General features: G+C 48.3%; 2 protein-coding genes across 7 annotated transcripts; both read left to right on the top strand.

The window, feature by feature from the left end:
* Positions 1 to 232: 232 nt before the first annotated feature.
* PIM2 (Pim-2 proto-oncogene, serine/threonine kinase) lies at positions 233 to 4,278 on the top strand (the record flags this gene model as incomplete). The annotated part of the gene is made up of 6 exons (XM_080718468.1): positions 233 to 461; positions 589 to 698; positions 1,551 to 1,601; positions 2,447 to 2,819; positions 3,835 to 4,011; positions 4,109 to 4,278. Exons 1-6 carry the CDS (start codon positions 401 to 403, stop codon positions 4,276 to 4,278), a joined length of 942 nt encoding a protein of 313 aa, XP_080574594.1. The 5' UTR covers positions 233 to 400.
* Positions 4,279 to 7,908: 3,630 nt separating this feature from the next.
* SLC35A2 (solute carrier family 35 member A2) lies at positions 7,909 to 25,281 on the top strand (the record flags this gene model as incomplete). 6 transcript variants are annotated; one of them, XM_080718292.1, is made up of 5 exons in its annotated part: positions 7,909 to 7,999; positions 10,088 to 10,270; positions 21,357 to 21,508; positions 23,662 to 23,808; positions 25,171 to 25,281. In XM_080718292.1, 5 exons carry the CDS (start codon positions 7,909 to 7,911, stop codon positions 25,279 to 25,281), a joined length of 684 nt encoding a protein of 227 aa, XP_080574418.1. The 6 variants fall into 6 exon arrangements, with proteins under 6 accessions (XP_080574418.1, XP_080574416.1, XP_080574414.1 ...); XM_080718290.1 differs by having other exon boundaries at positions 23,072 to 23,808; positions 25,171 to 25,198; XM_080718288.1 differs by lacking the exon at positions 25,171 to 25,281 and adding an exon at positions 24,941 to 25,004 and having other exon boundaries at positions 23,072 to 23,808.
* Positions 25,282 to 25,397: the final 116 nt, after the last annotated feature.

Below are 25,397 nucleotides of genomic sequence, written 5' to 3'. Positions count from 1 at the left end.
CCCCCATCATTTGCATGTAGGCCCCTCCTCCAAGGAAGAACCAGGCGTGTATTTGCATAAGGGGGCACTTGAAACGTTGAGGGTGGTATGCAAATAAGGACTGGCTCCGATTGGCTGGGGTACAGCAGGTGCCGTGTCCGGATTGATCAAAGCTTGGTGGGCGGGGCTGTCGCGCAGGGCGACTCTCCCGGGAGGCGCGTGCCCCAGCTCAGTAGCGTTGGGGCTGGCGCGCGCGGCGAATCTTAACGCTGCGCCGTCTGCGGGCGCTTCCGGGCCACCAGTTTCCCTGCCTTCCACTCTGGCGCCCCCCAGCCCTGGATCCCCGGCCGCGCTGCCCCGGGCGTCTACGCCCTGCGGGCTCAGCGGATTCAGCGGGCTCAATCTGCGCAGTACCTCCTCCATGTTGACCAAGCCGCTACAGGGGCTTCCTACGCCCCCCGTGACCCCCACGCAGCCTCCAGGTGAGCAAAACCTCTCCCCGAGACCAGGTGGAGTGGGCTGGAATAATGGGTAACGATGCTGGGGGGAGGGAGGCACAGCCGGGCTCAGCACACTGCCACCCTGACTTCCTCGCCTCCATCTGCGTAGGAGGGAAGGATCGGGAAGCGTTCGAGGCCGAGTATCGACTCGGCCCCCTCCTGGGCAAGGGGGGCTTTGGCACAGTCTTCGCGGGACACCGCGTCACAGATAGACTACAGGTATCCACCACGAGGGTCTTGGGAGGGTCAGATGTGTTTGACCGAGCGGGGGTTTGGGGGCTGTGGGATGTTGATTGACCCGGTGGAAGCCTGCAGTGTGTAGTAGGGTCATGAGGACCGGGATTCGGGCTGCTCGGGGGTGTGAGCGCGCGGGTGCGCACGAGCGCGCACGTCTATCTGGTGGTCCAGGCGGGGGGGGGGGGGAGGGCGGGGGCGGAGGTTTCAGGACTGGAATTTAAAATGTCCAGCGAGTTCGAATGGGGAGCGGAGATCTTGAGGACTCTAGACTTTAAATCCAGGGAATATGTGTGTATGTGAGAAGGTGGGAGCCTAGATCTGAGATTTAGGGAAATTGTGAGGCAAATGTTGCGTGTACAGTCGTGAGGACCAAGTCCCTGGTGCACAATTGGGATATCTTGAAGATGAGTAAGAAGATCGTGGTTTTGAGTCGAGAAATTTGCAACTAAGGGCTTGAGCTGTATAGCTTAGCCGTAAATTGCTTCCTTAGCATGAGCAAGGCCTTGGGTTCGATCCCCAGTGCGGCAAATAAATAAAATTTAAATAAATAAAAACTGAGAGAAAATTTAAACTCAATTAAGGATTAAGGGTTACTAATGCTTTAGAAGAGAGTCCCGGGCTAAAAATGGTTGGGCAGGTGAACTTGATTCTGGCCCCATGGAGGGCAGGGAAGAAGCCTGGCTCATTATAGATTGTGCTGTGATGTGTTTGGAGACCAGAAATGCTAGGGTACCGGCATATGGAGGGGCACTGGAGGCATGCAGAATCTCTAGTCTGGGTGGGAGGGTTCTGGGGGTCACCTGCTGGCCCCTTTACCCCTGCCCTCTTCTCCAGGTGGCCATCAAAGTGATCCCCCGGAATCGTGTGCTGGGCTGGTCCTCCGTGGTGAGTGTCTTTGGTGTCCTTCTTGACCTATTGGGCTCTATCACTGACGACGAAAAAATTATACCTCCTTGCTTTTCCTAGGGAATACATGATTCGCTGGGCCCCTACTCGTGAGAACACTCCAGTCAGCTCATGTTTACTCCGTAGGGGTGACATAGAGTTCTGATTCACCTTAATTCCCCCAGAGACCAGTATTCTCCCCTCCAACTCTTTTTTTCTAATCCTCCCTCTAAACAATCTACGGGGGCTGCCCACAGGGCATGCTGGAGGGGAAAGGGGGCAGAGGTCACTGGTTGTCATGGTGATGCTGGCTGCTTCTCGCCCGCTGCTGTTAGCGTTCTAACGGACATCAGGGCGGGTCTGGGCTAGCTGCAGGAACGATGGCGCCCCCTGGTGGGATTTCGCGAGACTGCGCCTGCGCAGGCCGTGGGACCCAGAGGGAGACTTGCGCTTGCGCAGCAGTAGAATTCGCATCTCCGTGAGAAAATCTGTCTGCGGCTGTGCAAGTCATCGGCCTGGCCGGCAGAGGGCTCCACCTCAGGCAGGATGTCCCTTGGCAGTCACTACCTGCATGGGATTTGGAGTTATTGAGCGGTTCTTCTGTGACTTAGTATCACTTGTGACTTAGTATCACTTGATGAGATTTATTGAGTTTTCATCTGTCAGGTCCTTTGTAACTAATCACTTAAACTATTTAACAAATGAAAATCGGGCACCTACTCTATGGTAGTTGTAATTCTAGGCATTTGGCAAAATACTGTAAGAGCTCATTTTGTGCTAAGTGCCTTTGTACTAACTGCTCTCACATGCTTAACAGATATTCTCTGCTTGCTTTTCACCTCCAGTCCGACTCAGTCACATGCCCACTGGAGGTAGCACTGCTATGGAAGGTTGGTGAAGGCAGTGGGCATCCTGGTGTGATCCGCTTGCTTGACTGGTTTGAGACACCAGAGGGCTTCATGCTCGTCCTTGAGCGGCCTCTGCCAGCCCAGGATCTGTTTGACTACATCACAGAGAAGGGCCCACTTGGTGAAGGACCAAGCCGCTGCTTCTTTGCCCAGGTAGTGGCAGCAGTCCAACACTGCCATGCACGTGGAGTTGTCCATCGTGACATCAAGGATGAGAATATTCTGATAGACCTCCGTCGGGGCTGTGCCAAACTCATTGATTTTGGTTCTGGTGCCCTGCTTCATGATGAACCTTACACTGACTTTGATGGTAAGGCTTCCCAAAATCTCGGGTGTGCTTTTTTTTTTTTTTTTTTTTTTTTTTTTTTTTTTTTTGCGGGTCTGGGGATGGAACCCAGAGGCATTTGGCCTCCAATCTACATTTCCTGCCCTAGTTTTTATTCTTTTTTTTTGAAGCAGGGTCTCACTAAGTTGCAGAGAGCCTAAGTAGCTGAGACTGTCAGCAAACCGTGATCCTCCGGTCTCAGCCTCCTGAATGCTGGGATTACAAGCTTGAGCCACCACACCCGGCTGTCAGGGGTATGCTTTTAACCTTCTGTCTTCATGATAGCACCTTCAAACTTAACTGGTGATTTGTCCTGTTACTCTTGACCTATATTGAATTCTTAAGGTTCTTGATTTCTAATACTGAGAATTATCAACATTAGCCATCTGATGAACTCCATCCTCAGACATTGCTCTAATGCTCTAGTGTGGTAAGAGAATCCTTATTCTCTTTAGTATTTTTCGTACTGAGGATTGAACCCCCAGGTGCATTCTACCTCTGAGCCATACCCCCCAGTCCTTTTCATTTTTTATTTTGAAACATATCAGCTGGGTATCATGGTACATGCCTGCAGTCCCAGTACTGGATGGCTGAGATAGGAGGATCACAGGCTGAAGATGAGCTTCAATGACATAGTGACACTCCCAGTAATTTAGTGAGATCCTGTTTCAAAATTTAAAAAAGAACTGGGGGTGTAGCTCAGAGGTAGAATGACCCTGGGTTCCATCCCCAGTATCACACACACACAAAAAGATCCTGCCAAGGCTGGCCTTATATTCATTCTGTCTCAGCCTCCCAAGTAGGTGGGATTACAGGTGTGAGCCACTGTGCCCTTGTGCTGTAGTGTTACTTTTAAATGCAATTATTCTGTAGAGAGGACTCTGCTGTTTTTAGCTGCTTTTTCTGGTGATGGGACCCAGTTTTCCCAGTGAGTGGAATGCATTAGAGGAAATAGAAGGACCATCATCAGAGATTGATCTAACTCTTGGCTTATATGCAGGAACAAGGGTATACAGCCCTCCAGAGTGGATCTCTCGTCACCAGTACCATGCTCTCCCAGCCACTGTCTGGTCACTGGGTATCCTTCTGTATGACATGGTGTGTGGGGATATACCCTTCGAGAGAGACCAAGAGATTCTGGAGGCTGAACTTCATTTCCCTGCCCATGTTTCCCCAGGTGAGGCTCTCACTGACCCCAGCCCAGCAGATTCCATCCCTGTCAGACTCTTAACCCCTGCTTGTTACTAATCTCCCCTGTGTTTCTTGATCCACAGACTGCTGTGCCCTAATCCGTCGGTGCCTGTCCCCCAAGCCTTCTTCCCGACCCTCACTGGAGGAGATCCTGCTGGACCCCTGGATGCAAACACCAGCTGAAGAAGCACCTCTCAACCCCCCCAAAGGAAGCCCTACCCCCACCCCCTTGGCCTGGTCCCTCCTTCCCTAGGCCTAGCCAGGTTCCCACTAGCTGGAATCCCATGGTCATGCCACAGGGATAGGTGGACATCCGTTTACCTGGTTTTACAGGTTGTTAAAAATCCAGTATTAAGTCGGGATTGGGGATCAGGGGTCAGAAGACAAGCCAGTTCTGCCCGTAACCCATTCCAATTCTGTGAAGGAACCTTCCTCCCAGAACCTGTGGTCCCTTATTCTGGAGGGGGGTATTCCTTGCTTCTTGTTTTGCTAAGGATGTTTATTTGTTTGAAGTTACAGCCCTTCTTAGTCCCAGTTGTGATCCCTACACTAGCACCTCCTACCACCACCACACAAACTTAGTTCAAATGCTCTCACTTGGGCAAGGGTGCTTTTCTTAAAATTCCCCAGCAGCTCTTATTTTAGCAAAAGGACCCTTTCCCCTAGCCTAGGGTCCCATGTTTGGTTAAGCTGCTTGCCTACCTCAGCCCAGGATTGCTTATTCTGGGGGAGGTAATGCCCTGTGCTTATCCCAGGGCTTTTTTTTTTTTTTTGGTGTTTTTTTTTTTTTTTTTTTCCTTTTCTGTTTTGGTGAGGGGACCCTACTCTGTTATCCCAAGTGCTCTTATTCTGGTGAAAAGAATCTTACTTCCACAATTTGGGGAAGGAAAGGGAGATGGACACCACCAGAGACAAGGATGGGATGGATGGTTTTGGTTTTGGGGGATGGGCTGGGGGAAATGAGTATTGCTGTTTGTTCTCCTGGGGTCCCCCCTCTCCAACTTTTTGCAATTCTTGCTGCCTCCTCCTGAGCCAGATTTGTCCAACTGCTACAATGTAAATACTTGTGTATTGGAGGGAGGAGAGCTAAGTGTGCCCTCCTGTCCCTTCTCCCTTGCCTGGATTATTTAAAAAGCCATGTGTGGAAACTCACTATTTAATAAAAGTTAATAGAATCCGGAATGACTGAACATTTGTGGAACATCCATATGCCAAATTTTCTGTGTCAAAGAACTTTTATAGCTTTCTTTCTGCTTGACCACAGGAAAAACTATTGGTTTTCCCCTCAGTTCTTATGTGCCCACTGTGGAAAAAGTCTCTTTTGGAAATATTTAGGACACATCCCTATAGACTGCTAGCTCAGACAAAAAGAACTGTACCTTTCCCCCCACCTATCCTTCAGCCCCAAGGGAGGAAAACTGCTTCACTGTTGAAGAAAAGACATTTTAGGGCACTTGGGAGATTGGGGATCTGAGTGTGAGCTCTAGTTGAGTCTTACTAGCTGTTTTCTTGTGTTTTTTTTTCCAGTGTTTTGGGGATTGAATCCAGGGCAAGCACTCTGCCACTGAGATACATTTCCTCCCCACCCTCTTTTTCTTGGGGGGTATACTGGGGATTGAACCCAGGGGCATTCTACCTCTGAGGTACATCCTTATCCATTTTTATATGGAAATGTCTCATCAGGTAAGGTGGCATGTGCCTGTAATCCCAGTACTTGGAAGGCTGAGACAGGAGGATTGCAGGTTTCAGGACAGCCAAAGCAAGCAGTGAGAGTCCTCAACCTAGAAAGACCCTGTTTTAAACAAAATTTAAAATAAGATAGGGCTGTGGCTGTGACTCAGAGGTAGAATGTTTGCCTCTGGATTCAACTTCCAGTACCCAAAATAAGAAATGACAGGGATGAGAGTGTAGCTTGGAGGTAGAATATACCCCTGGGTTCAAATCTCCAGCACCACAAAAAGAAAAAAGAATCAGGGTCTCACTAGTTTGCTGACAGTTTTGCAAAGTTGATGCTGGTCTGCGATCTTCCTGTCTCGGTTTTAGCCTTCCAAGTACAGGGATTACAGGCGCCTGTCACCATTCCTGGCTTCCCCTGCCAGTTTTTGTTTTTTCAGGTCTGGGGATGGAACCCAGGGGCATTCGACCTCTGAGCTACACCCCCTGCCCTATTATTTATTCTTTATTTTGAAACCGGGTCTCACTGAATTGCAGAGGGCCTCACTAAGTAGCTGAGGCTGTCGGCGAACCGTGATCCTCCAGGTCTCAGCCTCCCGAATGCTGGGATTACAAGCGGGCACCACCATGCCCGGCTCCCTGCCCTATTTTTTATTCTTTATTTTGAAACAAGGTCTCACTAAGTTGCAGAGGGCCTCATTAAGTAGCCGAATCTGTCCAAGAACCGCGATCCTCTCCTCTCGTCTCAGCCTCCCAAATACTGAGATTACAAGCTTGCACCACCACCTCCAGCTTCCCCTGCCTTTTTAATTTTGAAATGGTCATGCTGAATTGCCCAGCTGCCCTGGATTCTCCTGTTTCAGCCTCCTCAGTACTTGAGCTTACAGGTGTGCACAACTAGGCCCCGTTCCTTGCTTTTTCAAATCAATGTCCAGGTGCAATCACCTGGTTTTTTTTTTCCAGTATCCTCATCCTTCTCATTTGCCTCAATTCCCTGCCCTATCCTATCTTGCTCTCCTTTGTTCTGACAAAGCAATTTCCCTCTTCTATCCCGCATTTAGAGATGTTAGTTGGCCTAACATACTTACCCCATATTTCAGCCACAATGATGTCACACTTGTCCCCCCTTTTTTGCGGTACTGGGGATGGAGTCCAGGGGCATTCTACCGCTGAGCGACACCCCCAGCCCTATTTTTTATTCTTTATTCTAAAACAAGGTCTGAGCCGGGCGTGGTGGCGCACGCTTGTAATCCCCGCGCTTGGGAGGCTGAGACAGGAGGATCGCACGGGTTCGAAGCCAGCCTCAGCTACTTAGGCTCTCAGCAACTTAGTGAGACCCTGTTTCCAAATAAAATATAAAAAAAGGTCTGGGAGTATAGCCCGGAGGTAGAAAGCCTCTGGGTTCCACCCCTAGTACCACACAAAAATAAATAAAAAAACAAGGTCTGAGTTGCAAAGGGCCTAAATAGCTGAGGCTGGTCGCGAACCCGGATCCTCCTATCTCAGCCTCCCAAATGCTGGGATTACAAACTTGTGTCACCACCCCCAGCTCCCCTCCTACCTGGCTCCCTCCCATTTTATAGACTCTCTTTTGCCTATTCACTTAGATTATCCTTTGTACCAGTTAACTTGCTTGTCCCTTATTTGTCCCCACCCACTCCAATCTGCAACAGCTCTCTGTCCCGCCCCTTTAAAAATCTCCCCTCTCCCTGATGCTCATGGGCAATCTAGGGGGTGGGGCCACGCTGGGAGGAGAAAGGAACTTCAGTCCAACCAGAAAGGGCTACGAGTTTCTGATGCGGAAAAGGCGGTACCGCATAAAGAAAGCACCAGTAAAGATCCGTGATTAAAAAAAAAAAAAGGTTGAGCCAATGAGATTTGGAGACTCATTTGGGTGGGCGGTACGGAGAGCCGCGTTCAAAGCTGACGAACCGAGGGTGGGGGCGGGTCTACTGAAAGAATGGGCCAATGAGGTTCTGTAAGAACGGCCCTAGACCGAGCTGGCCGCGTTCTGGATCTCCTGGTCTACGGGAATGTGAGAAGCCTCAGGCCAGCACTTGAGACCCAACCTTTAGAAGCGGAGGAGGAAAGCTACCATTTTGGCCAGTTCAGGCCTCGCCACAGCCAGACTCTGGAGTCCCGGAAGCGGAAGTGACTGATACGGAAGTGGCCTGCTGTTGCCGAGGGGACGGGCCGTGCAGATGCCAACATGGCAGCGGTTGGGGCTGGCAGTTCCACCGCTGCGGCCGGACCGGGGGCGGTCTCCGCGGGGACATTGGAGGCTGGGACCGCTAGTGCGGGTGAGGAGCTCTGTGTCCGAATAGCCGGTGGCGGGCGGAGGTCAGGATCGCTGAGAATCGAAAGGGTTCCTCTCTGAAGTGACAAGAGAGCATCCTGTGTGGACCGACCTATATGTGTGTGTGTGTGTGTTGTGGGGATGGGAAGGAGAATGGAACAGACCATTGTGAATGTGTTGGAGCGGGGAGAATACCATTCCGAGGGTGGTTGTGGGGAGGGTTCTGCCTATGGAGGGTAGAGACCATTCAGAATGTGGAAGGAATTTCCTCTTTGAAGAGGCTAAGATCATTCTGAGTTTGTGCATCTCCTTTTGGAAGGGAGAGACCATTCTAAGAGTGTGGGAGTTCTTCCTTCTAGAAGGGAGAAACTATTCTGAGGGTGTTGATTCCTTCCTTATAAAGGGACCTTATAAATTGTCAGGATGGGGCAGGTCCATGTCACTAATAGATCCATTTTGAGAATGAGAATGTCCTTCATTATATGGGGAGAAGACCCTTCTTGGGAGGTCCCTTCCTAATTAAGGTAGAATTCCTTGTATGTTGAAGTGGGAGGGTCCTTCCTTATATGTCAGTGAAAGAACATTCCGAGTGTGGCAGGTCCTTCCTTATGGCAGAGAGTTCACTGTGAGAGTGTAGGTAGAACAAGGAGCTATTCTTTGGCTGGGAGAGAGTGTACAGCGGTGGGAGGACTGGCCATGTGGAGTACAGGGAAGTATTTCCTTATATGGTTGAGGGAGCCGGACCATGTGTGGTGGGGTAATTTTTCACTACATGGGGGTTCAATCTTTGGGACCATGGGGGAGATAGAAGAAATAACATTGCCTAAGGGGTGGACAGACCTTATACAATGGTCCCACTCCCTGTACCAGGATGGTTAGATCCTCATTAAATTGGACCAACATTTCATAGAGATTCTCAAGTTCATTCATAAAATGGCAATCATAGTTTCTTAAGATATCAGATAAATGAGAGTCACTTGATTTGGACGTGGTGGTGCAAGCTTTTGGGAGGATGAGACAGGAGGATCTCAGTTCGCGACCAGCCTCAGCTACTTAGTGAGGCCCTCTGCAACTGAGACCCTGTTTCAAAATAAAGAATAAAAAATACGACTGGGAGCCAGACATGGTGGCACACGCTTGTAATTCCAACATTCCAGAGGCTGAGACAGGAGAATTGTGGTTCCGGACAGCCTCAGCTACTTAGTGAGGCTCTTTGTAACTCATTGAGACCCTGTTTCAAAAATAAATAATAAAAAATCGGGCTGGGGTTATAGCTCGGAGGTAGAATGCCCCTGGGTTCCATCCCTAATACCGCAAAAAATAATAGTAACAATAATAATTATAAGGCTGGTGTAGCTCAGAGGTAGAATGCCCCTTGGTTCTATCCCTAGTACTGCCGAAAAAAGAAAAGAAAAAGAGAGAGAGGGTCACTTGAGGGAATCCATATAAGTTCATTAGCTTGATGACAAGCACACAGTGAGCCTTCAGTAAATGTTGAGAATGAGCCAGGCGTGGTGGCGCACACTTGTAATCCCAGCGCTTGGGAGGCTGAGACCGGAGGATCGCGGTTCGCGGACAGCCTCAGCTACTTAGTGAGGCCCTCTGCAACTCAGTGAGACCCTGTTTCGAAATAAAGAATAAAAAATGGGGCAGGGGGTGTAGCTCGGAGGTCGAATGCCCCTGGGTTCCATCCCCAGATCCACAAAACTAACTAACTAAATAAATAAAATAAATGTTGAGATTGTAGTTGTTGGTATTTTGTCTGGAAAAAAAACTTGCTTCTCTGGGGAGAAAAGAGCTCGACATCTGAAGTGGGTGTCCAGGGCCTGCTCTGGCCATTTTCTGACACCTCAGCAAGAATTCTAGATATGGGCTGGATAGAGTGGGGCCCACTTCTCCCTTTCTGTCTCTGCCTGTGGCTGAGGGGAGTAGGGGTCAGACCTTCCCTGGGACATAATGGGCAGGCTGAGAGAGGAAGTTGAAATAGCTAAGAGGATCATGGTTGAGAAAGAAAGGTTGGGTGGTGGTGTGGCTTATGCCCCAGCAACTTCTGACCCCTCCTTCCTCCCCTGCTCCTTGCATTCCCTCACAGGTCACCGGCGCCTCAAGTATATATCCCTAGCCGTGCTGGTGGTCCAGAATGCCTCCCTCATCCTCAGCATCCGCTACGCCCGCACGTTGCCTGGGGATCGCTTCTTTGCCACCACAGCTGTGGTCATGGCTGAAGTGCTCAAAGGTCTCACCTGCCTCCTGCTGCTCTTCGCACAGAAGAGGGGTATGAGCCCGGGAGGGGTTGGTGGGTGGGATGCCCCATGTGTGTGCCCAATGGGAGTGTTTGCTGGGGGAGTATCCCTGTGTCTGTGAACCTTCCTGGGGATTAAGCAGTGCAGCTAAGCTTGTCCACCCATCTGTGAGTAGCTGCACCTATACTTTTATTACCACTAATACCCTGAGAGCTACAGGAGTGAGATAGTCTGCATATAAGGTAGCAGGGGACTTATACGGTGATTGTTGTTTATCCTTGTATTATGGCAAATTTCAAACATAGACAAAATCAGAATATAAAAGTAAAAACCACTCATGTACTTATCCCCCAGGTTCATAATGATCAACTAATGGCCACTCTTCCATGGAATAGCATTAATTATTGTCCACTCACTTCTTTTTTTATTGCGGTACAGGGGTTGGAACCCAGGGGCATTCTAGCTCCGAGCTACACCCCCAGCACTATTTTTTATTCTTTATTTTGAAACAGCCTCTCACTGAGTTGCAGAGGGCCTCACTAATTAGCTGAGGCTGGCCGCGAACCCAGATCCTCCTGTCTCAGCCTCCCAAGTGCTGGGATTGCAAGGGTGCACCACCACACCCAGCTTGTCCACTCACTTCTAATTGTTATATCTATCTATATACTTTCCCTTTTATTATTATTATTTTTTTTTGGTGGTACTGGGGTTCCTGGAAGCCCTTCTACCTCGGGGCTACACTCCCAGACCTATTTTTACATTTACATTTTGGAAACAGGGTCTCCTAAGCCAGCGCGCGGCTGGCTTCGAACCTGCGTGATCCTCCTGTCTCCGCCTCCCAAGTGCGGGGATTACAAGTGTGCGCCACCACGCCCGGCTCCCTTTTATTATTTTGAACTAAATCCACCCTTATCATTTGTGAGAGGACTACACCCTCAGTCCTATTCTTTTTTTTTTTTTTTTTTTTTTTTTGTATTTTGAAACAGGATCTCACTAAGTTGCTGGGGCTGGTTTCAAACCTGTGATTCTCTTGTCTCAGCATCCCAACTACTGGAATTACAAGCATGCACCACCACACCCAGCTCAGTGTTGAAATTTATAACAATTTTCTTAAGTGTCATAAGACCTTCAAAGATGTGTTTGTATGCAATTAGTATTGTATGATTGGTTAGTGTCTTCTAAGTCTATTATTTTCTAGGCTCACTTACAACTCTTTTTTTATTTCTCTGTAAAAATTTGTGGAAACGGGAGGCTGAGACCAGAGGATTGTGGTTCATGAACAGCCTCAGCTACTACTTAGTGAGGTCCTCTGCAACCTAGTGAGACCCTGTTTCAAAATAAAGAATAAAAAATAGGGCAGGGGGTGTAGCTCAGGGGTCGAATGCCCCTGGGTTCCATCCCCACACCCACGCACACTCACAAAAAAAATTTGTGGAAAGCTAGGCGTGGTAGTGCACACTTGCAATCCCTGCACTTGGGAGACTGAGACAGGAGGATCACACAGGTTCAAAGCCAACCTCAGCTACTTAGTGAGGCTCTCAGTAACTTAAGTGAGACCCTGTTTCCAAATAAAATATAATAATAGGTTTGGGAGTATAGCCCAGAGGTAGAAAGCCTCTGGGTTCCACCCCCAGTACCACAAAAAAAAATATTGTAGAAACCAAGCATGGTGGTGCATGCTTGTAATCCCAGCATTTAGGAGGCTGAGACAGAAGGATTGAGGTTCGAGGCCAGCCTCAGCTATTTAGTGAGGCCTTTTGCAACTCAGTGAGCTCCTGTTTAAAAAATAAAGAATAAAAAATGGAGCTAGGGGGGTAGCTTGGAGGTAGAATGCCCCTGGGTTTCATCTCCCAGTACCACAAAAAAAAAAAATGTGTAGAAAAGCCAGGCATGGTGGTGCACACTTAAAATCCCAGTACTTGAGAGGCTGAAAACCAAGGAGGATCTCGGGTTCCCAGCCAGCCTCAGCTACTTAGTGAGGCCCGCTGCAACTCAGTGAGACCCTGATTCAAAATAAAAATAGAAGCCGGGCATGGTGGCGCACGCTTGTAATCCCCGTGCTTGGGAGGCTGAGACAGGAGGATCACACGGGTTCGAAGCCAGCCTCAGCTACTTAGCGAGGCTCTCGGCAACTTAGTGAGACCCTGTTTCCAAAATAAAATATAAATGGGTCTGGGAGTATAGCCCAGAGGTAGAAAGCCTCTGGGTTCCACCCCCAGTACCACCAAAAAAACAAAAAACAAAATAAAAAATAGGGCTAGGGGTGTAGCTCAGAGGTAAAATGCCCCTAGGTTTGATCTCCAGTTACACACACACACACACACACACACACACACACACACACACACACACAAATAATTTTGTTGAAGAAACCAGGTCATTTATATCGTGGACTTGAGGTACTTAGGATTCTGCTGACTGCCACCCTGTAGTTATCATTTAACATGTTCTGTCCTCATGTTTCCTGTAAGTTTGAGAGTTGGATTTGGGTACTAATTTACACCTTTCCTGCAGGCCTTCTCCTTTGAGATGTTGTCCATTTGTTTCTCATCCAAGGCCTCGCATATGTAAAGGATAGAGATGAATTGTATGGGCTCTGTCCACGGGCTTGAAGCTGTAGAAAGCATTTTTCCTCATGCTTGAACTTCACAAGCCTGGGAGGCAGTAGTTTTGGAAGCTTACTCTTTTTTTTTTTTTTTTTGGTGGTACTGGGGTTCCTGGAAGCCCTTCTACCTCCGGGCTACACTCCCAGACCCATTTTTATATTTTTATTTGGAAACAGGGTCTCCTAAGCCAGCGCGCGCGGCTGGCTTCGAACCTGCACGATCCTCCTGTCTCTGCCTCCCAAGTGCGGGGATGACAAGCGTGCGCCACCACGCCCGGCTAAGCCTACTCTTTTGATCGAATGATTCTGTGGACACTTGGGATGCAGTGCCAGGCTGGGGGCCTTGGAAGTAAATGCATTAGCAGTGTAGCCATGAATCTTGCCCTCATTGGACTGATATTTAGGATGTCAAAGATAATGAAAGATTTCATCACAGGTCCTCAGTTCTTACCCACAAGTGAAACTTTTTTCTTATATTGGAGTCTCCCTGTATTGCCCGGGCTGAACTTGAACTTAAAATTCACGGGCTCTAATGATCCTTCTGCCTCAGCCTCCAGAGCAGCTGGTGGAACTACAGATATGCAGCATGCCTGGCTCACGTTGTTTTTCCTTAATTCATTTGGTAATAAAACCTAGACCATGCCGGGCGTGGTGGCGCACGCTTGTAATCCCAGCATTCGGGAGGCTGAGAACCGGAGGATCGCGGTTCGCGGACAGCCTCAGCTACTTAGTGAGGCCCTCTGCAACTCAGTGAGACCCGGTTTCAAAAGAAAGAATAAAAAATAGGGCAGGGGCTGTAGCTCGGAGGTCAAATGCCTCTGGGTTCCATCTCCAGACCCGCCAAAAAAACAAAACAAAAAAAACCAAAAAAACAGACCAGAGCGGGGTGGGGGGCAGGCACAGCCCAGTGGTAGGGTGCTTGCCCAACATGGGAAAGGCCCTGGGCTTCATCCAAGCACTGCAAAAAAAATAAATAAATAGAAATAAAAACCTGATCCTGGCGTGGTGGCACATGCTTGCCCTCTCAGTACTTGGGAGGCTGAGACAGCAGGATCACAGGTTCTCATTCAGCCTCAGCTACTTAGGCTTTCCGCAACTTAGTGAAACTCTGTTTCAAAATAAAGAATGAAAAATAGGAATAGGGGTGTAGCTCGGAGGTAGAATGCCTTTCTACCTCAGTAGAGGTAGAAAGTAGAGGGTTCAATCCTCAGTACCAGAAAAAGAAAAAGAAAAAGGAAAGGGAAAAACCTAGCCTAACCTGATGCGATCAGGGTGGGGCTCTTGGTAGAATTGTCTTTTTGTGTGTGTGTGTGGGGGGGTCTGGGGGTGGAACCTCCAAGCTACATTTGACCTCCAAGCTACATCCCCTGCCCTATTTTTTATTCTTTATTTTGAAACAGGGTCTCACTGAGTTGCGAAGGGCCTCACTAAGTAGCTGAGGCTGTCTGCGAACCGTGATCCTCAGTTCTCAGCCTCCCGAATGCTGGGATTACAAGCGTGCGCCACCACGCCCGGCTGAATTGTGTCTTTGTTTTCCCATTTATTGTGAATAGTCACACAGCTCATCATAGAAATATGAATGTGCATGCGGGGAGTGGTTTGCATACCTGTAATCCTAGTACTTGGGAGGCTGAGACTGGAGGCTCACAGGTTCAAAGCCAGCCTCAGTAACTTAGGCCCTCAGCAACCTAGCAAGACCCTGTTTCCAAATAAAAAAAATAGGTCTGTGGTATAACTTGGAGATAGAATTCCCCTGGGTCCGATCCTCAGCATGAAAATAAATTAATTAAATGAATGAATGACTGAATAAGTAAATATAAAAATAAAAGTAGCTGGGCATGGTGGCACAGGAGGATCACAAGTTTATGCCAGCCTCAACAATTTAAGGGAGGCCCTCAGAAACTTAGTGAAATCCTGTTTCAAAATAGAAAAATTTTAAGCCGGGCGTGGTGGCGCACGCTTGTAATCCCCGCGCTTGGGAGGCAGAGACAGGAGGATCGCGCAGGTTCGAAGCCAGCCGCGCGCACTGGCTTAGGAGACCCTGTTTCCAAATAAAAATGTAAATATAGGTCTGGGAGTGTAGCCTGGAGGTAGAATGGCTTCCAGGAACCCCAGTACCACCAAAAAAAGAAAAGAAAAGAAAAGAAAAATTTTAGCTGGGCATGGTAGCGCACACCTGTAATTCCAATACTTGGGAGACTGAGACATGAGAACCACAGGTTTGAAGCTAGCCTCAGGAACTCAGTGATGCTTGTATCAATTTAGTAAGACCCTGTTTCTAAATAAAAAATAAAATAGCTTGGTATAGGTTGTAGCTTAGAGGTAGAATACCTGAGTTCACTCCTCAGTGCCACAAAAAAAAAATTAGAAAAATTTAAGAGCCAAGCATGGTGGCACATGCTTGTAATCTCAATACTTGGGAAGCTGAGACAGGAAGATTACAGGTTTGAGGACAGCCTTAGCAAATAGTGAGACTTTATCAACCTAGCAAGACCCTGTTTCAAAATAGAAATAAAATATGGCTAGGGATGTAGCTCAGAAATAGAATACCCTTGGATTCAATGCCCAGTGCCATACAAAAAAAATTAAGCCAGGCATGTTAGTATACACCTGTAATCCCAGTACTTGGGAGGCTAAAACAGGAGGATCAAAAGTTGAGAACAGCCTCAACACGCAGTGAGACCCTGTTTCAAAATCAAATAAAAGCCGGGCGTGGTGGCGCACGCTTGTAATCCCAGCATTCGGGAGGCTGAGACCTGGAGGATCGCGGTTCGTGGACAGCCTCAGCTGCTTAGTGAGGCCCTCTGCAACTCAGTGAGACCCGGTTTCAAATAAAGAATTAAAAAATAGGGCAGGGGATGTAGCTCGGAGGTAGAATGCCCCTGGGTTCCATCCCCAGACCCGCCAAAAAAAAAAAAAAATCAAATAAAGTAGGGCTGGGGTTGTAGCTCAGAAATAGAATGGCCTTGGGTCTAATTCCCAGTATAAGAAAAATAAATAAATGAAAAATTTTAAAAAGGGCCAAGCCGGGTGTGGTGGCGCACTCTTGTAATCCCATCATTTGGGAGGATCATCCCATCACTGGAGGATCTAGGTTCACAGCCAGCCTCAGTTACTTAGTGCCCTTTGCAACTTAGTGAGACCCTGTTTTAAAATAAAGAATTAAAAAAATAGGGCTAGGGCGTGGCTCAGAGGTAGAATGCCGCTGGGCTCCATCCCTACTACCACACACACATTCACGAAAAGAGCTGGGGGTGTAGCTCAGAAGTAGAGTGTCCCTGTGTTCAGTTTCCAGTACTATGAAAAAATAAAAAGGGCTGAAAGTATAGTTTAGTGATACAATGCCCTGGGTTCAATCCTTAGTAACACACACACACAAAAATGAGTACCAGCAATTTTCTGGGGTAACCTTGTCATCTAGTACCTTGGAGGTTTCCCCAAAGAAGCAACCCTCCTTAGTTAAAACTTAAAAGGTGAACTGCAGTGGGTGTGTGGTGGCGCACGCATTTGGGAGGCTGAGAAAGGGGAGGATCCAAGTTCATGGCCTGCCTCAGCTACTTAGTGAGGCCCTTTGCAACTCAGTGAGACCCTGCTTCAAAATAAAGAATAAAAAGTAGGGCCAGGGGCATAGCTTGGAGGTAGAATGCCCTTGGGCTCCATCCCCAGTACCGCAAAAAAAAAGGGCTCAGATATAGCTCAGAATTAGAATGTCCTGTGTTCAATTTCTACTACCATGAAAAAATAAAAAGGGCTGAGAATGTATCTTAGTGATAGAATGCCCCTGGGTTCAATCCTTAGTATCACACACACAAAAAATGAGTAGCAGCAATTCTTGGGGTAACCTTGTCATCCAGTAGCTTGGAGCTTTCCCCAGTTTTTTTTTTTTTTTTTTTTTTTTTTGTGTGTGTGTGGGTCTGGGGATGGAACCCAGGGGCATTTGACTTCCGAGCTATACCGCCTGCATATATATATATATATATATATATATATATATATATATATATATATATATATATATATATATATATATATCAGGGTCTCAGTGAGTTGCAGAGGGTCTTAGTAAGTAGCTGAGGCTGTCCGCAAACTGTCATCCTCCGGTCTGAGCCTCCAGAATGCTGGGATTACAAGTGTGCGCCACCACACCTGGCTCCCCAAAGTTTTAGCCCTCCTCAGTTAAAACTTAAAAAATGGCTGGGCATGGTAGCGCACACCTGTAATCCCAGCGCTTGGGAGGCTGAGACAGGAGGATCGCACAGGTTCGAAGCCAGCCTCAGCTACTTAGTGAGGCTCTCAGCAACTTAGTGAGACCGTTTTCAAATAAATTATAAGATATGCTGGGGGTGAAGCAGGGTGTTGTGGCGCACGCTTGTAATCCCAACACTAGGGAAGCTAAAACAGGACAATTGCAGGTTTGAAGCCAGATCCAGCAATTTAGGGATGCCCTCCAAAACTTAGTGAGACCTTGTTTCTAAATAAATAAAATTGGGTTGGGAATGTAGCTCTAAAGTAGAATGCTAGCCAGGAGTGGTGGCGCACACTTGTAATCCCAGCATTCAGGAGGCTGAGACCGGAGGATCTCGGTTCGCAGACAGCCTCAGCTACTTAGTGAGGCCCTCTGCAACTCAGTGAGACCCTGTTTCAAAATAAAATTTAAAAGCCGGGCGTGGTGGCGCACGCTTGTAATCCCCGCGCTTGGGAGGCTGAGACTGGAGGATCGCACAGGTTCGAAGCCAGCCTCAGCTACTGAGTGAGGCTCTCAGCAACTTAGTGAGACCCTGTTTCCAAAATAAAAAAAAATACAAAATAGGTCTGGGAGTATAGCCCAGAGGTAGAAAGCTTCTCGGTTCCACCCCCAGTACCACCAAAATAAAGAAAGAATTAAAAAAAAAAAAAACAGGGCAAGGGGTATAGCTCAGAGGTCAAATGCCCCTGGGTTCCATCCCCAGACCTGCAAAAAAGAAAAAAAAAAGTAGAACGCTTCAATCCTCAGTGCTGAGTGCCCTCCCCACACACACACAATGAACTGCAGCCGGACATGGTAGCACATACCTATAATCCCAGTACTTGAGAGGCTGAGACAGGACACTGGAAGGTTCAAAGCCACCCTCAGTAATTTAGCAAGACCCTGATTCAAAACCAAAAACCAAAAAACAGCTTGGGGCTGTAGCTCAGAGGTAGACCGCCTCTGAGTTCAATCCCTATTAACATGCGTGTGCACACGGGCACACACGCATACACACGGACACAAAGATGAACTGCAAACAACTGGGAAGCCAGTGGCACACACCTGTAATCCAGCTCCTTGGGAGGCCAGAGCAGGGGGATCACAGGTTTGCGGCCAACCTGGGCAATTTACTGAGACCCTGCCTCAAAGTACAGTCAACAAAGGTGTGAGAATGTAGCTCAGTTAGAGTGCTTGCCTAGCATGTGGTAGGCTTTAGGTTCCGTCTCTAGCACTGTGTGTGTGTGTGTGTGTGTGTGTGTGTGTGTGTGTAGCACTGAAGATTTAACCTAGGGGTGTTCTACCACTGAATTATACTCCTAGCCCTATTTTATTTATTTATTTATTGGTGGTACTGGAGTTCCTGGAAACCCTTCTACCTCCGGGCTACACTTCCAGACCTATTTTTATACTTTTTTAAAATTTGGAAACAGGGTTTCTTAAGTCAGCAGAACCTGTGCTATCCTCCTTTCTCCGCCTCCCAAGCACAGGGATTACAAACTTGCACCACCATGCCTGGTTATTTTTTTTTTATTGTGCAACAGTGTTTCACTAAGTTGCTGAGGACCTAGTTAAATTATTGAGGCTAGCCTTGAACCTGTGATCCTCCAGTCTCAACCTCCCAAGTATTACAGGCGTGTGTGATACCACATCCAACTTCTCCAACACTTTATTTATTTATTTACTTTTTGCAGTACTGGGAATGGAACCCAGGGACATTCTACCGCCAAGCTACACCCCCAGTCCTTTTTTTTTTTTTTTTTGGCGGGTCTGAAGATGGAACCCAGGGCATTCGACACCTGAGCTACACCCCTGCCCTATTTTTTATTCTTGTTTAATTTGAAACAGGGTCTCACTAAGTAGCTAAGGCTGTCTGCGAACCTCAATCCTCCAGTCTCAGCCTCCTGAATGCTGGGATTACAAGCGTGAGCCACCATGCCTGGCTCCTGTTTTTGTTTTTTTATTTATTTATTTTGAAACAGGGTCCCACTGAGTTGCAAAGGGCCCAACTTCTCCAGCACTTTCAATGTTAGGCTGGGTGTGTTGGCACACACTTGTTTTTTTTTTTTTTTTTTTTTTTTTTTTTTTTTTTGTTTTGGTGGTACTGGGGTTCCTGGAAACCCTTCTACCTCCAGTCTATACTCCCAGACCTATTTTATATTTTTATTTGGAAACAGTCTCTTAAGCCAGCGCGGCTGGCTTCAAACCTGCGCGATCCTCCTGTCTCCGCCTCCCAAGCTCGGGGATGACAAGCATGCACCACCACGCCCGGCTGTTGGCACACACTTGTAATCTCAGTACTTGGGAGGCTGAGACTAGAGGATCAGATAGGTTCGAAGCCAGCTTCAGCTACGTAGTGAGATTCTCAGCAATTTAGTGAGACCCTATTTCCAAGTAAAATATAAAATAGGACTGGGGGTATAACCCAGAGGTAGAATGCTCCTGAGTTCCATCCCCAGTACCACAAAAGTAAATAAATAAGTAAATGTCAGCCAGGCATGATAGAATTCCAGTGTTTGGGAGGCTGAAACAGGAAGATCACAGTTTCAAAGCCAACCTTAGCAATTCAGTGAGGCTCTCTGCAACTTAGTGAGACCATATTTCCAAATAATAAAAAGGGCTGGGGATATAGCTTGGACGTAGAATGCCCCTGGGTTCAATCCCTAGTACCACACACACACAAAACAATAAATTAAATAAATGTCTAGTCTAAAATTCCCTTTCTGAGCCTGGTGTGTTGGCGCACACTTGTAATCCTAGCATTTGGGAGGCCGAGACCTGAGGATCGCGGTTTGTGGACAGCCTCAGCTACTTAGTGAGACCCTCTGCAACTCAGTGAGACCCGGTTTCAAATTAAAAAGAATAAAAAGTAGGGCATGGGCTGTAGCTCGGAGGTCGAATGCCCCTGGGTTCCATCCCCAGACCTGCAAAAAAAAAAAAAAAATTCCCTTTCTGTTTGGAAGATGCCTTCCACTCAAACTCATAAGTTTCTAGTTAATGATTATTATTTTATTATACAAACATGAAGAGTGCTTGCCCTGAATGGTGCTCTATGTCAGGTTCTCAGATGAGTGAAATGTGGTCTATGATTAGCTATCACAATGTGATAGATGACCTTTTTTTCCTTTTTTTGGCAGTACTAGGGATGGAACCCAGGGCCTTGCACATGCTACGCAAGTGTTCTACCACTTGTCTACACCCCCAGCCCTGTTTTATATTTTATTTTTTTTATACCGCTGCAACTTAGTGAGACCCTACTTCAAAAACTAAGAATAAAAAACAGGACTGAGGGTGTAGCGCTAGGTAAAATGCCCCTGAGTTCAATCAAAAATTAAACAAGCCTGGCATGGTGGTGCACGCTTGTAATCCCCGCGCTTGGGAGGCAGAGACAGGAGGATCGCGCAGGTTCAAAGCCTGTTTCCAAAATGAAAATGTAAAAAAATGGGTCTGGGAGTGTAGCCTGGAGGTAGAAGGGCTTCCAGGAACCCCAGTACCACCAAAAAAAAAAAAAGAAAAGAAAAGAAAAATGGGAGTGTAGCCCGGAGGTAGAAAAGCCCCTGGGATCCACCCCCAGTATCACAAAATAAATAAACAAATAAATAAATAAATGAAAAATAGGACTGGGGTTCAGCATAAAGGAAGAATAACCCTGGGTTCAAACCCTCGCCCAGCATCTGTAGCTTTTTTTTTTTTTTTTTTTTTGGCAGTGCTAGGGATAGAACCTGGGCCTCATGCTTGCCAGGCAAGAGCTCTACCGCTGAACTAACCACACCCTCAGCCCTTTTTGTAGCCATTAATCTGAATATCAGAAAGGCTTCCTGGAACCAGGTGTGGTGATGCACACCTGTAATCCCAGTACTTGGGAGGCTGAGACAGGAGGATCACAGGTTTGAGGACAGCCTCAGTAAGTAGTGAGACTCTTAGCAACCTAGAGAGACACTGTTTCAAGAATAAAAATAGGGCTGGGGGTATAGCTCAGTGGCATGCCCCTGGGTTCAGTCCCCAGCACCCCCAAAAAAGGGAGAAAGGCTTCCTGGAAACATAGTTGTGTTGTAGGAAAAACGGAGCAGAAAGACTGGCTCTGCTACCCAGCCGTAGAGTGCACGCCAAAGACCTGGATTTAGCCTCTAGCACCATATTTAAGAAATTGAGCAAAGACCTCATTTTAGCTTACATGGAGTTTGGAGGGGGGAGGCGGGCTGTGGGGTAATACCCAGGCCTGTCCCTAAATTTCAAGGGATTCTTATCTTTGGTAGCCTGTGCTAAAACGGGCTCTCCCCCTCCCTAGGTAATGTGAAGCACCTGGTTCTCTTCCTCCACGAGGCCATCCTGGTACAATATGTGGACACGCTGAAGCTCGCAGTGCCCTCTCTCATTTACACCTTGCAGAATAACCTCCAGTATGTCGCCATCTCTAACCTGCCAGCTGCCACTTTCCAGGTGAGCCCTGAGCCTGGCGTGACCCCAAGGAAACCAGTTGAGTTGGGGATATTGGGTGGGAAGGGGGCTGGCCCCCGAGAGCAGGGTCAAGTTGCCTTCAGAACATCCTTAAAACTCTCCCTCAGTTTCCTTATCTATGAGAATTGGTAATAGAAGTAGTCATACTATCTGGGCATGATGGCACACATCTGTAATTCCAGTACTTGTGAGGCTGAGACAAGGAGTATCACAGGTTCAAGGCCAGCTTGTGTAACTTAGGGCCTGTTTCAATTTTTTATTTTTTGGTGGTACTGGGGATGGAACCCAGAGGCTTTCTGCCTCCAGGCTATACTCCCAGACCTATTTTTTTATATTTTATTTGGAAACAGGGTCTCACTAAGTTGCTGAGAGCCTTACTAAGTAGCTGAGGCTGGCTTCGAACCTGTGTGATCCTCCTGTCTCAGATCAAAATTTTAAAAAATACTGCTGGGATGTGACTCATAGGTAGAACATCCCTGTGTTCAGTCCCTACTATCACGAAAAAAGGTAGAGAGAGAAGAAAAGAAAGGGAGGGAGGGAGGGAGAGAGGAAAAAGAAAAGATACAGTAATAACTGCTCAGAAGGATTTCAGAATGGTTGAAAGAAATACCAGGAATGAGTCCTGGGTTGGTCATTGGCAAGCTTTATGCTGTCTATGGGCAACCTTGTAAGGTGGTTAAAGAGTCTGGGTTCTGGGATTGGATCGCCTGGGTTCACATCTAAGTTCTGCTGTGTTACAGCTGTGTGATTTGGGGGCAAGTCACCTAACCTCTCCATGCCCCAGTTTCTTCGTTTGTACATCTTTAAATTGGGGCGTGGTGGCGCACGCTTGTAATCCCCGTGCTTGGGAGGCGGAAACAGGAGGATCACGCAGGTTCGAAGCCAGCCGCGCTGGCTTAAGAGACCCTGTTTCCAAATAAAAAAAATATATAAAATAGGTCTGGGAGTGTAGCCTGGAGGTAGAAGGGCTTCCAGGAACCCCAGTACCACCAAAAAATAAAAAAATAAAAATAAATTGGGGTTTACAGTGTTGCCCACTTTTTATGGTTGGTGTGAGGATTAAATTAACCAATTCACGCGTAGTGGCCAGACCCCCAGTAGCACGTAGTAAGTATGCAATATTTGTTGCTTCTATTGTTGTAGTTGGCTCATTTGTGTCAAGACCTCCTTCATCACAAAGCCTACCATTTCATCACCTGCTGCAAGGTGGTTTATATATGCCAGCTTTATTTTACAGATAGTGATGCCAGGCCTCAGATAGTGAGGGGCTCTGTCCCTGGTCCCACAACCAAGAAGTATGATCGGGATATGGGCTTGGGACATCTTGGCACAGCCACCCTTCTGTGCACTCTCTAGGACAGTTCTTAGGGCTGCTTATTTACAACTCAGCCAATGGCCAATGGCTGGCTCTTTTTGCTGTATTTATTGTCATCTACCCCACTTAGTTCCTTCATTGTGCCTGGGGACCCACAGTGGGTGCTGTCCACCATACACACCAGCTGGGGGGTCAGGACTGGCCCTCAGTGCCTTCCCTACGTCTCACAGGTGACGTACCAGCTGAAGATCCTGACCACGGCTCTGTTCTCTGTGCTCATGCTGAACCGCAGCCTCTCGCGGCTGCAGTGGGCTTCCCTGCTGCTCCTCTTCACTGGTGTCGCCATTGTCCAGGCCCAGCAAGCCGGCGGGGGTGGCCCACGGCCACTGGATCAGAACCCCGGGGCAGGCTTAGCTGCTGTCGTGGCCTCCTGTCTCTCCTCAGGCTTCGCAGGTGTCTACTTTGAGAAGATCCTCAAAGGCAGCTCGGGCTCTGTGTGGCTCCGAAACCTGCAGCTGGGCCTCTTTGGCACAGCACTGGGCCTGGTGGGGCTCTGGTGGGCTGAGGGCACCGCAGTAGCCCGCCGTGGCTTCTTCTTTGGGTACACACCTGCTGTCTGGGGCGTGGTACTCAACCAGGCCTTTGGCGGGCTTCTGGTGGCTGTTGTTGTCAAATATGCTGACAACATCCTCAAGGGCTTTGCCACCTCCCTGTCCATTGTGCTGTCCACTGTTGCCTCCATCCGCCTCTTTGGCTTCCACCTGGACCCATTATTCGCCCTTGGCGCTGGACTTGTCATCGGTGCCGTCTACCTCTACAGCCTTCCCCGAGGTGCGGTCAAAGCCATCGCTTCCACCACCACCTCCACCTCTGGGCCCTGCATTCACCAGCAGCCTCCGGGGCAGCCACCGCCAATGCAGCTGTCCTCCCACCGTGGAGACCTCATCACGGAGCCCTTTCTGCCAAAGTCAGTGCTGGTGAAGTGAGGGCTGGTGGCGGTGGGGGGAGACAGGGATGGGGATGGGGTGGAGGGTGTCGGGCATCTGCAGGACCCACGTTGTCGCCAGGGCCTGGCTTCTCTGGGTTTGGAAGGCGGATTTTTCTTCCAGGTTACTGAGACTTCCAGAGGGGTGTGGGACTAGGGCAGGGTATCACAGGAACCCTTCCTGGTAGACTGACCCTCTTTCCTGAAAGGGGTTAAAGAGCTGCTTCCTCTGCCCCAGTCTAACCTCTCTGGGGACAGGGTTGTGTGTGTGTGTGTGTGGAGATTGTCATCCAAGGCATCTCTGTCTGCCTAACTCCTCCTGCGGGAGGTGTCCTGTCTCTCATGCCTGGGACAGCCCCTCCCAGCCATCCTTCTAGTTTTTTAAGGACAGACTGGACAAAAGTCTGCTCTTCAGTAATGGCTGATGCCTATGTGTGGGGTCCCATTTCCTATCGTCTGAGGCCTTCTCTCCTCCCTCACCACCACAATGAATCATGTTAGCAACTGTGTCTCCTATGTGGCCTTGGGGCAGCTTCCCCATCAGAGGCCCTTGAAGACAGGCCTGTTGCTGGTGCCCAGGATGAGGAAGAGGCACTAGCTGAGAGTTTTGCATCAACCTGTCTGGGGAAGGGTGCAGTGGGGGCCATTTGTTTTAGTGGCTTGGGGAATTGTGGTATAATCAGATCATTAATGATCCAGAGCATGGGGAAAGTGGGGAAGAGAGTTCCTTCAAGTGGCTGAATGTCATTGACTTTAAGACACTGGCAGTTGCCAGATACAGGGTTATTTTCTGAGATATCCAGAGAAGAATAATTAAAGCTGCCAATCCCACTTTAGCTACACCACTGGCCATATCATGAGGCACCCTTACTTCGTGGTCAGGTGTCTTAGAATTGATGAGCCATGGAACCTGCCCCCTGCGTCCCTCCAATGCTTATTAACCCCTTAACTGTATCCCAGGGGATGTGTGTGTGTGTGTGTATGTGTGTGTGTGTGTGTGTGCGCGCGCGCGCACGCATGGGAGATGCCTGGGCTGTCTTTGCTATATGTAAATAGGGCCACTGGATCTTTATTTTTGATTAATTTGTTCTGATTTTTTGGTTTGTTTTCTAAGGAACTGTAATGAAAAAAAAATGTCAGGATACCCAATGCCAAATAAAGATGTTGTATTTATTTAGTCCACGTGTAGATTTCTGACCCAGGGGCCCGCTCTCTCTGCATAGACTCCATTACTAACCCTAGGACTACCAGCCTTACTACCACCCTCGCTTGTTCAGGGAACCCACCTGCCAGCCCACCCCAGCTTTTCTGTGTTTTTTTTTTTCCTCCCCATTCCCACCACAGGTTGCTCACCAAGGTGAAGGGTTCGTAGCCATCAGGATTGAAGATGTTGGCCTGGCCTCGTTCTCCCTTCTTGTTCTGGCCCAGCTGGGACCAAACTCTGATCAGTATTAGGGGTGGGGTGAGGTAGACATGGAACTCCCTGTCCCCACCCCTCCCCCTCTCCCCACGCAGGGCTAGCATGCCTAAGCTCTCTATGTTATGTTAATAACTGCCCTCAGCCCTTGCCA

This window comes from Muscardinus avellanarius (genome assembly GCF_963383645.1).
Source record: "Muscardinus avellanarius genome assembly, chromosome: X".
Taxonomy (NCBI): domain Eukaryota; kingdom Metazoa; phylum Chordata; class Mammalia; order Rodentia; family Gliridae; genus Muscardinus; species Muscardinus avellanarius.
This window is presented reverse-complemented; position numbering and strand designations above follow the sequence as displayed.